This window comes from Apus apus, chromosome 3, assembly GCF_020740795.1.
Source record: "Apus apus isolate bApuApu2 chromosome 3, bApuApu2.pri.cur, whole genome shotgun sequence".
In the NCBI taxonomy this organism is placed as follows: domain Eukaryota; kingdom Metazoa; phylum Chordata; class Aves; order Apodiformes; family Apodidae; genus Apus; species Apus apus.
In genome coordinates, this window is record NC_067284.1 from 12,319,034 (window position 1) to 12,332,464 (window position 13,431).

General features: G+C 37.4%; 1 protein-coding gene across 2 annotated transcripts in view; it reads right to left on the reverse strand.

Moving 5' to 3' along the window:
• ZNF292 (zinc finger protein 292) overlaps window positions 1-13,431 on the reverse strand; it is a 48,424-nt gene that overhangs the window by 7,704 nt on the left and 27,289 nt on the right. The window contains exons 5-7 of one of the 2 annotated variants that reach the window (XM_051613762.1): window positions 5,884-6,086; window positions 3,008-3,144; window positions 1,609-1,750 (exon numbers count right to left, since the gene is read on the reverse strand). In XM_051613762.1, coding sequence (XP_051469722.1) covers window positions 1,609-1,750; window positions 3,008-3,144; window positions 5,884-6,086 — 482 coding nt within the window. Of the gene's footprint in view, window positions 1-1,608; window positions 1,751-3,007; window positions 3,145-5,883; window positions 6,087-13,431 lie in introns of those variants that run through there. The other variant, XM_051613763.1, reaches the window with a different exon arrangement.

A 13,431-nucleotide genomic window follows, 5' to 3' on the forward strand; every position in this document is an offset into this window, starting at 1 on the left:
AAAAACACACCTGGATTTATAATAATATATTTTATTTAAGAAATATAGTGGTTTATCATTAGATGATAAGTTGCATAATTTGTCTTCATGATACTAAAAAAATGTGGAAGTTTACATACAATTAAAACACAAATTTATTATATGTTCTGTGTAGTTTGAGGACTTTAGGACTGCATGCTACAGGTGTTCAGTTAATAATATTGAGCCTTTTCCCTGAAATAAAGCCAGCCAGTTATGTCACAGTATTTGAGATGAGCTTCGATAGAGCTTTAACTTAAAGCTGGGTAGAATTCAAATGGTAAGGAATGCTACAGCTAAACTAAGAGAAGCACGTGATCTTCAAAAAGGATCTAAAATTTGGAAATCACTTACTGTATAAAGGTTTATTTTTATTTTTAAAATCGACTTAAAAATCAACTACCTGAACACATGGCTTAATTCCAACTTAAAAGTTGGAATGCATTTAAATGCTCCATCGTTTAAGTGTTCCAAAGGTCATGTGGTCTTTTCTCATTTGTACCCTCAGGCAATATAAATTACATTTATGTTCACTTCAGAGTCCCTTTATGCTGCCAAGGATGCACAGAGAGGCTGTGGTGTACATAAGAATAAAGTCCAGCAAATTTATGAATGCACAAATCTGCTACCCACAAGGTCTCCAATTTCTGCCATCAATTAAATGATCCACAGCTCACTAGAGAATAATGAGTATGGCACAGAGCAAACAGATCTTAATATCACAGCTCTCTGTGAAAGTTATTTTTCTTCCCCACTCTTAACTCCAACTCAGTTCAGATCTTTGGAAAAAAACTGTCTTTAAGATTAGAAGCCCATGATTAGCCATACCAGAACACTGCAAAGGGAAAAAAAAGAATTTTTACTCTTACAATTAATATACAGAGTTGCCCAACTAAAAGCTTTTGGAAGAGCCCAATTTAGCTATGAACATTAAATAGCGCAACTACTAATGAGAGGAAACTAGGAAAATGAGATTACAAGGTTAGCCGAGACAGATGAACAGAGGTTTTAATACAACATTGGGTCTAAGTCCACAAAAGGCAAGTGTTTCACTTATCCAAGCTAACTGCATTTTTAGTGACAATTCAAAAGGGTGTTTTTTTTTAATTTAAAAAACTTTCTGTAATTTTCTTATATATTAATATAGAAGCCTTCATTGCCTCTCCTCAGAAGCTTTTCCTCTCCATTTTCTGTAATACTGGAAATATGTTAAACAGCAGAGAGGAATGTAAGGACCTACTAACAGAAAATACCTCATTTAGAAGACAGGGACAACAGAAGGCTATAACCTCACCTCTTGTTTTCCCTTCATCTCAGTTGTGGCATCCAGCTCTTCTGTTTATCCCCCATAATTGTTTGTTTGTTTTCCCCAAAAGAACAAAGAAGTTTTCATGATTCAAAATGAATCAGCTTATAGTTTACCTGTAGAGGAAGTTGCTACGGCCTTTTACAGCCTTTCCTAAAACCAGTTAGGGTTGCCCCAAAGCTGATGCTACACAAAGAGACACGATGTCTTAGCAGCTTTCATAAATTTTCCTGATAACAGTTTCATTAAAAGTGCCAAAAATATTCTTTCAGGAGTATCCTTACCTCTGAATTAATTACTTTAATCAGGAAGAAAATGTGATAAACAGTCTTAGTTAACACAGAAAGTTGTCGACATCTCTCTAGATAAACTTGAATAGAAGGCTCTACTCTTTGCTGCAGTTTACTCCAGAAAAGAGTCAGTTCCCTAGAACAAGAGAACAATATTTCAGGGCCAGCAAAGCAACCACTAATCTGATCACAAGAAATGCAAAGTTGAGAACAGCTTCTATTTTGTCCTTGGGAAATGAAAAAAATATGAATTTTTTCACACCCTATCTTACAGAGAAAAGCTTTTATTAACATACCCACATTGTTAGTATCTAATTTGCAAAATTATTACAATGACTCAATTCCAGAAGGACAGATTAGAAAATAACCAAAATTATCACAATTTATGCTATATAATTTACAGACTCATGATGTGGTCTTGCAAAAAAGTATTGCAAAGTAGTTTACTCTTCACTTCACAGACTGCAATTTTACACTTCTGAATTCTCAGTAATTACGAACAGCTATAGGAGGATGGCTTTTCTCTGTGGTAGATTAATTTTTCTTGAGCTGCTTTGCTTTGAGAACTGAACCCCGCTGTGATTTAGTGAGAAATTAGCCCCCAAAGCCAAAAAGTGTTACGGTATCTACATTAACTCACTAGTTCATCCCTCCTTAGGTGCAAAAAGCCAAGAGTGTTTAGTACCTTGTGGAATGGCGTAACCCCCAAAACTTTAGCAGAATCTGTTAAAGCAAAATCCTGCATTAGCAGATGTTGTCCTGCTGTTGCATAGACAAAGGAGGTGCACAAAGAAAGCAAATCCTTCAGGAGTCGTACGGGTTTATAAGTACCACCAAACTGCTGGCAGTTGGAAATTCAGACCTTAACAGCTCAAGTATCTGCCAACAAAAACCAGTTGCTTCTTCCCACATTAATGAAAGCAGACCCTAAACAGTAAGTATCTCCATCTAGCTTCTTATTCTGGTTATAGGAGTAAAGAGTTCTTTATTTTCTAGAAGTTTGTGAGAGAAAGAAATACTGTGTTACGAAATAAAGAAAGATGGGAACAGTACTTATGCACTAAATGTTGACATAATGCTGACTAGCTGCCTGCAGGTATTAAATTCCTTATTTCTACAGTGTAAGATTATTGTCAAGAAAAATTATTAACCAGCTACTGGTATTTGTAAGTGCCTCATCATACATTCAGCCTTCAAATTCCTATTATGGAAGCTAATCTTGTAATTTTTTTTTTTCCTTTTCTTTTTTAGCTTTCCAAGAGCCTTATCTCCTTCCTGTTTAGCTCACTGATTTTTATCAGCTAATGAAAGTTAACTTATGGCTCACGTATCAGCTCTATCTTCCCAAAACTAATTTTTGTTCAGCTAGACAGAAAACAATATTCAAACTCACCAGGCACAGTACATCTCTCCTTGCTGCAACTGGCGAGATAAAAATGCTGCGCATAAAATTAGAGCACTTTTTTCATCTCCATCAGATTCTAGGTTACAGATCATTTCTAGAGCATCTTTGCAATCTACTTCTGCAATCTAGAAAGGAGGAAAGAAACACAGGGCTAAGACTAAGGAAATGGTTTAATTTTCAGACACAGTAATCTGATCCTTTGTAAAAAGGCAGTAATTTAGAACTTAGTGAATATTTAACTATCAGATCGAAATAAGCTTGAAAGCAAATCAGTGCATTTCTAGATAGTGCCAAAACAGATGCCACCAGAAAAACTGTTTTATTAAAGTGAATAAAAGCTTGCTGCTCAGACATAAGACTTATTTGCATCTACTGTACCAGTCACATAAAAAATTTAACATACAGCATTATTCCTACATATTACATATATTAATATTTTATATGATATTCCATTATAATTGTAATAAGCAGATTTACAACTTTAAATTGTGGCCTAACACAAAAAAAACGAACCTGGTACTGATGTCACTTCTGCCTTAATAGAATATCAGAGGGATTAATGAATCAGAATTTAAACGTGAATGTTCCAGTATTAAAAAAAAAAATAAATATCAAAGATAAAAAGAGAAGGGAAGCTGTACAGGAGTAAGCACACCAACTGAATTCTCTTCTAGAAGAACATGACAGTCTCTGCAATGTAGCTTAGTTGTTTAAGCAACAATGGATGCACTTATCTTTGCAGCAAACTGAAGGAAAAACCACAGTTACCCAGCAGTACTGGACAGCTGTACCAGTGCTGAATCGGTGCACTCGTAACCACTGCCTAATGTGATTCTCAGAAGACTGAAATTTGATTACATTTATTAGTGAATCTGGCAGGACATGCTGGTATTTAATTCTTTGACACTGGCAGCTGAAGAATAGCTTGACCATTGCAAGAGCACTGTTGGTAGTCTCTCTTGAGAAATCACAAGACCACTTAAAGCAAGGAACAAGCGCCCAAACTTTGGATAAAGTGGCACCAGAGCTTGGTTGGGCACCATGGTATCCAGGTATTTGGTTCAGAAATCAAACTACAATTTTGAAAAACACAGCAAACTCATTTTTGCCTCTAAACTGATACTTTGTCAATATACTTATAATAACCCTTCAATGCAACATCATTTGAGGTTTAATAACCTTAAAGTCATCTTGGAAAGAAAAATGCATTTGTGAAGACCTCAGAGAGGATGGGTTAACAAAGCTGTACTACCAATTTTGACTGAAGGTCTACTTTGCTCAGTGCCCCATCTCAGATGGGGGCCATCAGTTAAACGCTTAGGGAAGAAAATGGGAAGCTGAAGTGTTTTTCCAGCCTCTCAGAGCTCCTAAGGGACCCACCTTTCAGCAAAGGTCTGTACAGGTCCAGCCATCAACTCTGTCAGTCTAGCATTTCACTTACTGCAGATCTGAATTTTTTATGGTTTTAAAGCAAAATATTAGATTAATCCAAGCTGAAATTGAACTCAAATTATACTTTTCTGCCTCTTCTGAATGGATATCCCATTTTCCATACCACAAAAAAGTAAGCTGCACTTCCTCACCATTTACCTTCCCCCTCCCCAATTTTCTTACTGCTCTTACACTACAAAGTGACTATCCTCCTCAGTTCAGAAATCCACCTTGACATGTTAATAGAATATCTGCCCTCTCTCAGTAATACAGGAACTTTCCAGAATGGCTAGTCATACTGCAAACTGCGCTGCAGCTGAAGCTGCAAAGCTAAGCAACCCAAGGTTTGGAAATACTAGAATTAGGCTTTCTGTGATAACCCAGTCAGAACTTATCGGTATGTTACAACACCCTAAGAAACAAGGCTATCCTGTTCCTTTCATCCACAGGATTCCCTGTTAATTCACTGACCAAGCCCGTTTTGCTTTGGGAGGGTGGTGGAGCTGAGTAATGAAGGAAGCATGTTTGCAAGGTCCCAAATTCCAAGTTCTATTGAGTCTTCAGCAAACAAACATGAGATTGCACAGCCCTGTCATAGCTCCTCCTGAGCCTGTTTTGGCAGCCAGAGCTGGGAGGGTAGGACTGATCCGATCCTACTGGGCATCAGAAGTCCAGTAAGGAGCTGTCACCTTAGAACTTAAGTCTCCATCTGGAGCAGGAAACTTTTCCAACTCTAATTACTGCATTGTTTTAATGCCTTTAAGATAAATTTCAATGTGCTCAATACTTATTAACAGAAAAAGATGGCAGAGACAGCAGAGAGCTGCAGACAGATAAGAAAACAGAAGGTAGTTTTCCTTAAAGAAGGAAAAAGGCTCAGATGGGGTGAGGTGAGAAATTAAGATGTCACCTGAAAGAATACAGAAATGCAAAGCTGTCTTCCCTTTGACCTTTGCATTTAAATAAGAAGGATTTTATATTCAAACTGAAACAAATAGCTGGTTTTATCTTCAATATCCCTGAGGCATTTGGGTCAAAAAAAGGTTACATTTAACCTCTGCACTGACAGTTGCATCTCTGTACTATCTAATACACAAAAAGCTATAGTTAAAATATTAAGAGTCATAAACCCACTATCTTCACCTTATTGACAGGATCCGAGGTGCAGATTTACAATACTCCAAGCAAAATTAGACATGAAGTTGTGGCAGAGCCAGAAAATGCCTACTAATGACCTGATGTTACACTTCCACAAGGGTTTTAATTGAGTCATTACTAGTTAGTGTGAAAAGAACTTAAAAGAAAAAAAAAAAATTAAAAATTGAGATTGCATTTTTAAAAAAAGTCCCTCTTCTACAGAAAACCAGCCTATGATTAGAGGGTTTTATTATTATTAAATACATCTTTAAAAAGTTAGTATTTTTTTTACTTACTTCTTCCATTAGCTTTTCATTTGGTGATCCTGAACAAAGACAGACCAGGTAGGTTTGCTTGAAATTGCCTTTTGCACTGATTTCTGGATGGTCAGAGCACAGTTTTGCCAGGGCAGTAGCTTGTGTTAATTGCTTTGTTTTCATGAGGTGCTTAATGCGCATATCCAGCAGGATGGGGCCTTCAAACACTAGAAATTCATTCACTTCAAAGAAAAACAAGCCAAAATATTACATACACGTTTCAAAGCAGGAATTATCTAGAGAGCATTTACTTATTCATGGTCAACCCCTAAAATTTATACAAATCAAAAAAGGGACAAAGCACAGATGATAAAAAGTACCCGAGTTGCTGTGCTTGTTTATTGTAAGGATCCTCTGCTACAGACCTTTTATCTACTTACAGGCTTTGATTCATTGTAATTTTTGGCAAAACAGCTGCACACAAAACATTTAGAAAGCATGTAAGTATTAAAATATTTAGATACCATTTAACTATAGTTCTACAGTAAGACAAATAACACAAAGCTGCTATTATCACATCCTTCTTTATGTGTTTGTGCTGCATCTTTGCCAACAGTTGCCTTTTAAAGACCTTGGTACAGAAGGATAAGTGTGACAAGTGTAGAAAATCTGCAGGTCTTTGTGCTGGTGCTGTAAACTTTGTATTACCCATCCCTACAACGCAGTCAAACACCTTTAAAAGTTTTTCAGCCATAGAAGTTTCCCACAAAAGAGGCTTGTCTTGTATACATTTGATTGTCTATAGTTTAGAAACCAAAGACACAGGACTGGCTGCATTTCATTTGGCTGCATGCTGGAGATCTGCTGCTGCCACAGTTCTACTGACTATGCTAACAACCCAACTCCAGATGCCTCAGTCAAAGGTGTAAGAATCCTACAAAAAAAGGGGAGCACAGGTTAATGCTCCTACTCTTATATATACATCTCACATCTCACCCAGATCTTCAAGATCAGAATTACTTCAGCTTTGAAGCACAGGGTTTAGCAGTACCTCCAAAATACTAAAATGCAGTTATTAAAGCCAGATAGACAGAGACACAACTGATTAATCCTTTTGACATTAACCCGTCCCTGCAACAACTGTTTCCACATGGTAGTTACACACTGCATGAAAAATCCTTTGATTTTCAATTACTGACATCCTAATTTCATGACACATTTCCTCATCTTTTAAATCAACTGAATTTTCTAGTGTTGTTTTGGGTTTTTTTGTTTGGTCAGTTGTTGTTTGGTTTTTTTTTTTTTTTCGTTTTTTTTTTTCCCTTTTTACTTTTTCATGAAAAACAGAAGATTCATGGTATTCAATGTTAGGGCAGAATCTTGATCCCCTCTAAATAAGCTATTTTTTCTAGGATTTAGCTATTTTCATCACCCCTTCCTGAAATCTTCTGGGCATTTGCAGTGCTCAGTTTCTGACACATCTTGATAGAAACATTCATTATATTCCTCTTAATTTACTCGCCTTGAATTTCACTGGAATCATGTTGCCCATTGACCTAATTTATATTTTCTTGATTTTCAAAGTCCTGTTCTTTATGAAATAAGTAATTTCAGCATCTGTAAAATCAATTATCATCTGTCTAGTATTTGGAGTATTAGTACAGCAAATATGAAGTTTACTGAAGAAAAAAAGCATCACCTCCTTTTATTCTTTTCTTCCTCCCATCCTGGCTAGTTTTTGATTCATGACTGCCTTTCACTTTATCTCAGGATTTCTCTTTCCTCTAGCTGCTTATACAGGATATTACTAAAAGCCCATCTTGCTAACAAAATGAGGTCAACGTTTTTCTGTCTTTTTAGTGCACAGAATATTAAGGCAGAAAATACTGCCTTTTGCAGAAATCAGGCCTGTTAGACCCCATCATTATCCTTCATGCATTTTCAGATTTATGGTTGAGTTACCATTTCAGCCAATTTATTAGTTATTTGTTCAGGATCCTTATGCACTATTACAAATGTTCGGCCACAGCTCACTGATGTGTAAGAATATTCAGTCAACTAAGAGCTCTTTCTTCCTCTCTCCATGTGGATGAAGATATGACCAGATTTTTGTTCACGCAGGAAAAAAGGAAAACTAGAATGCACTAACAGACAATTGGTAGATGGCAACCATTTTGGTGATTATTAGAGGACATTTACCTTTTAAGCAGCACAATAAATGTTCCTTTAATGTCATTACCAATGCCTTATACAAAAAGCTCATACTCTTGTCAACCCACAAATGACCCAGCAATTAATTACATTCAATAGTTTTAGCCTTGCTCTTCCTCCTACCTGGTACCACTAATCCTTTCACCCACAACTTTTACTCCCAGATTGTCTGCCTGGAATAACATTGGAACATTTTACCTTATTTCTGTAACAAGATACAGTAAGACCTTAGACTTTCAGCTATATTGGTAACCCAAGATGTTTCACTCTGATTTATTATTATAATTACTGCATTTAATATTCTAGAGACTTTGTTCCATCTGTTAGTCCTCAATAATCCCCCTCCTTTAGCCAGCCTACCTTGCATAAGCAACAGAACCTTTTCTGTTATCTTCTCAATGAGCCACCAGAAAACCTCAGGGTTACAGTTACATACTAGCTCTTAAGCCTTTATTCCAACCCAAGTGATTATAATAATTACAGTTAACATTCAAAAGCTCACTCAAAACACAGTTTTAATTATATTTATTTCATAACTGGACTATGTAGGACATTTTAAGACAAAAAATGGTGCTGAGGTTGCATGAGCAAGTCTATGGTGGTTTAATGTTTTATAAATATATTTCATAGTGCAATGTCTATTTCAAAAGTTACTGTAGACAAATTGTTAGTTTACCATAATAAATATAACTTCATAAAAATGCTGAGGCACACTGCTTTTTCTGCACAAGTAAGTTAAACACTACAAGAACAAAACCTGAAGTATTTAACAAGAATAATAGACTGTATCAATAGCATGATTATTCTAAGAACTACTGAAAGTTGTTCTTGTGCAATGCTTCACCATTCCTTAAAATTCAACAACTTCGGTTTGTGCAAGGCATGTGCAGAATTCATATAGAATTACAGAACTAACATGAGAGCAAAAAGATGAGCAGATGACATCTGACAGATGGTACTATGATCTACTAACTTTGGCAAACATACTTGCAGATGCTGAAATCTAACCTTTTAGACACAGCTTCCCTGTTATTCCCTTGAATCCAGAGTCTCAGGTCATACTACATGATTGCATGCCAAGTCCACAAGAAATACTATGCGCTTTTGCAGGTAACGCTTGTGTCGTACACACATTTAAAAAGAGAAAAGATAATCTGTAGATTAGTAGCACACAACAGCATGAATAAGCTGCAAGCACAGTTCTGTAGTATTAAGTTCTCTATGGTGGACAGTCCACATGTATGTCACGTTTTGGCCGGCTGGAGGACTTGGACAGCACAAAGCAAAGAATTTTTGCCTTACTGAAAGCACTCATAATCCTACTAACTCTACCCTTTGCCAATTCTTGGGGAGGTACAGATTAATCTACCACAGACCTTTATTTTTTCTCAACCTGGCTCTGGCCAAGAAGCAGGAAGGCACAAGGTGAATGTACATGTGGACTATCCATCTCAAAGAACTTCAGTTACCAGTCAGTAACCTCTTTAGTCATCTTCAAGTGTTAGTCCACATGTCCGTTCACACTGTAGGCAAATCTGAACTGTACTCAATACTTTCATAGTTACCTGGAGCTGGGTCTCAGAATCCTTCATGCAAACAACATCTTAGCACAATTCTGCTGAATGCAGTACCAATCCTGGATGCTTCTACGATGGTATATTGTCTGGTGAAAGGGTAAAAGAAGTTCCAAGTGGCTGCTTTGAATGCAAGGATGCAAGCACTTTTTTTAAAGTGAGGCTGCTGGTATCATGAGATTTCTGGTGGCAGATGCCCTGATTACTGGAAACAGTTCCATGCTGGCTGTTTACATTCTAACCTGCCTGTTATGTGCCTTGATAATCTCTGAACAGTGATGGCTGTATCCTTGAACCTCTTTTCAGTGGGAAATACTTCAGAAGTCTGTCTGGTACACTTGAACTTAAGAAAAATTCAGTAACTTAATTACTGACATGCAGGTTTAAATCTCTAAGGATAATCAGAACCAGATAAAAAAGCAGCAGCAGCTGCCTGGTTTTTTGTAGAGTTATCTCAGATCCTTTTCCTCAAGACAGTTCCTCCACTCACCCTCAGTGCCAGCAGAGGAGACACCAATGACAGCTTTGAAGGACTTCATCAGCACTACAAGAAAATGAGAACCTTGAGGATGGAAAAATATGTTCATGCTGAAGAGCACAAGCCACAATGACAGAAACTGATGGTCAAAGTGCAGTGCTAGAGTGTTCTACCATTGCACAGGCTATCACATAAACCAAACCTCAACTTTCAGTCTTTGGCACACTAAAAAATAAGGCTGACCAGATTAGCTACACAATTTCAAGAAACAAATTCTGGTTGTCATGAATTCCGACCAGCTTCAATCCTAAAATCAGTCCTGATCTCAAATTAAGCTATCTGGTAGTTCAGGAGAAAGCTGATAAAACAAAAGACCCACTATAATTTGAAGAATTAAGACTATCTGAACTAAGGTCTCCTCTCCTAATGAATCAATGAAGCAGAGAAACAGGGAAAATTCCTCCCTCCAAATAGGAGTGCTTCTTGCTCATCATATGGAATCTCAAGAAAAAAAAAGTAGCCATGCAGCTGAAACCTGAAGCAGCTGCAGGTCTAAATAGCAATATGAAAACAGTGGCCAAGTGCTAAAAGCAGGTGAACCATTGACTTTCAAACTAGTCAGTGATCACAGCTAACACTGCCATCTTGACTTTAATCCTCATAAAGGACGAGAATTTTTTAATTTTTTTTTTTCCCCATATCTAGGATATCTTTCCAAATTTCTTTCTGCTTTGGTACTGAGACTGTTTTCACTGTTTGAGGTCAATGGAAACTGCTTGAGTGGTGCTCCATGGCTAAGAATGCTACCAACGTGCTCATAAGGGATATCTGAAATATTATTTGAGAAAATGGGTACTTTGCTATCCTCATGGCCTGATGCAATCACATAATTTTTGGGTGATTTCTTAAGTCTAAAATGTCCATGATGCTACATGGACAAAATTCAAAGTTTGACAGACATTCTTTAAAGATACAAGAGACTGGTTTAAGTGGAAAAAGAAAGGAAAATCACATTAACAAACAAGTTGCTTACGGCTCTTGAGCACACTTTTGAGATAACACTACTGAGGAAACAGAATTTGAATTAAGGAGTTGCTGGCCTAGTTGCATAATTGTTGTGTGTTCTGTTGGGTAAAGACACAGGCAAGGTACAGAAGCAAGAAACTACAAGATACTCAGAACCGCAGGAAGGATTTCTCTTTCCAGCACTGAACTGCACAGAGGGAGTTGAAGATCGCCTGAGCATTCTTCAAATGAGTGTAGATTGATTCATGACAATACCAAACAGATTCAGGAAACTCAATAGGATTTTATCTCAGGAGGTCTCTCAGATGGCAGCCAAGAGTAGTGCTATCAACTCCAGATGTCCACTTAGGAGGCCCATGAATGACATCCAAAAGATCTTGCTGATAATTTAATTTTGGCAAATAAATTCTCTTTGGAGTCATAAGTCAAGAATAATAATAAAAAAAATATATATCCTTCAGCTCATCAGGAATCCAAATTCCCATTTCCAAGCTGGTTCCCCATACAAAGCAGACTAGCATTGTGGGAACATGCACAGCTCCAAATGATAATGCTTATGTTCCACTTGCAGGTTATCAGCATTACAATAGCTCCCAAGAAGAGAGTCTCTCTTATTCAGTGGCATCTGTTGCACAGAATCTGGTCACTTAAGCCAGGTTTCCAAACATTTGTGGTTAGAGATGGGCTAAAAATCCAGGGCAATGCCAATGTTTGTCACTCAAGCAGGTGAGTGACATGAACATATGAACATCTTGTAGTAATGCAGTAATACCCATCAGCATCAAAGAAACTGTTGTCATCAGTGCTTCAAACAATTGGGTATCCATCCTCTACTTTTTTGAGCTCCTAAGTCCATGAGTTCTTCCAGACACACATTCACCAGAAAACTGAGCTGTGGCCAGGGCTGTCAGGAGTAAGGCAGTTACTTAATGATTTGGCACTTAGAGAACAGTCTCCTTAATATCCCAGGAAGTAAGTACTTCCTGATCATGTTTAGGTGGAACCCATGCAACAATCCATCCTCAAAACTAGGGGAGCAAGAGAATAGAGTCTGGTTCAGAAAAGCCTGCATTTGCTTGACTGCAATCAGAACAAACAAGCTGTGCTGTGTGGTTAGAAAAAATGAACTTGTCCCTCACACTGTGTCCCAAGTTTGTACAATCTGAAAACAGAGCAATTGAAAATGATGTGTCTCTGAGATGAAATAAACCTAGTTGTGCTTCCTACAGGAGACACAAAGAGACAAACTGACCTTCAGCAGTCAACAGAGGCCTTCAGGAATAGATAATCAGTAACCTAAAGTTCTGCAGATATCCCATTATGTCAAAGATTCTCAATAGGTTATAATTAGTCTGAATGCGTCATAGTTGAGACTACCAAGACTGAAATAAAATTAAACAAGCAATGAAAAATAATAAAAAATTACAGGCAACAAAAGCTTAAGAGGATGCTATTACAAAAAACCACCTCCGGTCTCAACTAGTTGTTTCATCTCCAACAGACAAAATGTTTATATTAACCATTAGTCAAAGACCCAATTGATCAAATCTGCCAAATGTTAATACTCCAGTGTAACAAGCTGACTACTTAAATACTTCTGAAATAGCAAGTGGTAAAGGCAACATTAAGAACAAAACCAGAATCCTGTAATCAAAGTGTACAAATATTCCTAAGACTGTTATACTGCAGTTAAGGTTGAAGAATGCTGAGACAGCTGTCCACTAAAAAAAGGTAAGTGGTAGCCAGTGAGAGTGCTGAATTACAGACAAGAAAGTCAGCTCTCTGGGCATATCACGAAGATTACACAAAACAATGCAGTGCTACAGAAGCTGCCAGTAGCTAGAGAACAGCTTTTCAGCTGAGTGAAAAAAATACGGGTTGTAATATGACAATCTTGCCACTGATATAAGGAAAAAACTCCAAACATACCCACAGGATGGCAACCCACCCCCAACCAAATGGTTAGTGTTGGCTGAATGGATGAGATGATGATAAAAAATTGAAAATTATGAAAGGCTGACTGACAATCTCCAGGCTGGAAACATCACTTAATCTACCAACCTGGAGCCTACAGCTGAACAGAATGAGGCTGCAACAAGAAAATACCTTGAAACCACTGACAACTCTTCTTTTGTTCAAAAGATTGCTCATCTCCACTTAAAAAGATGAAGGTGTGGCCCTCTCAGAAAAGTAAACCAGCAAGATTTAATACTTTTTGAGAAAAAGAAAATTCTTCAGTGGCCCAGTATCTGCCTGTCTTCCACACAAGTGCCCTGGATAACCACAGCTTGGGGTTAG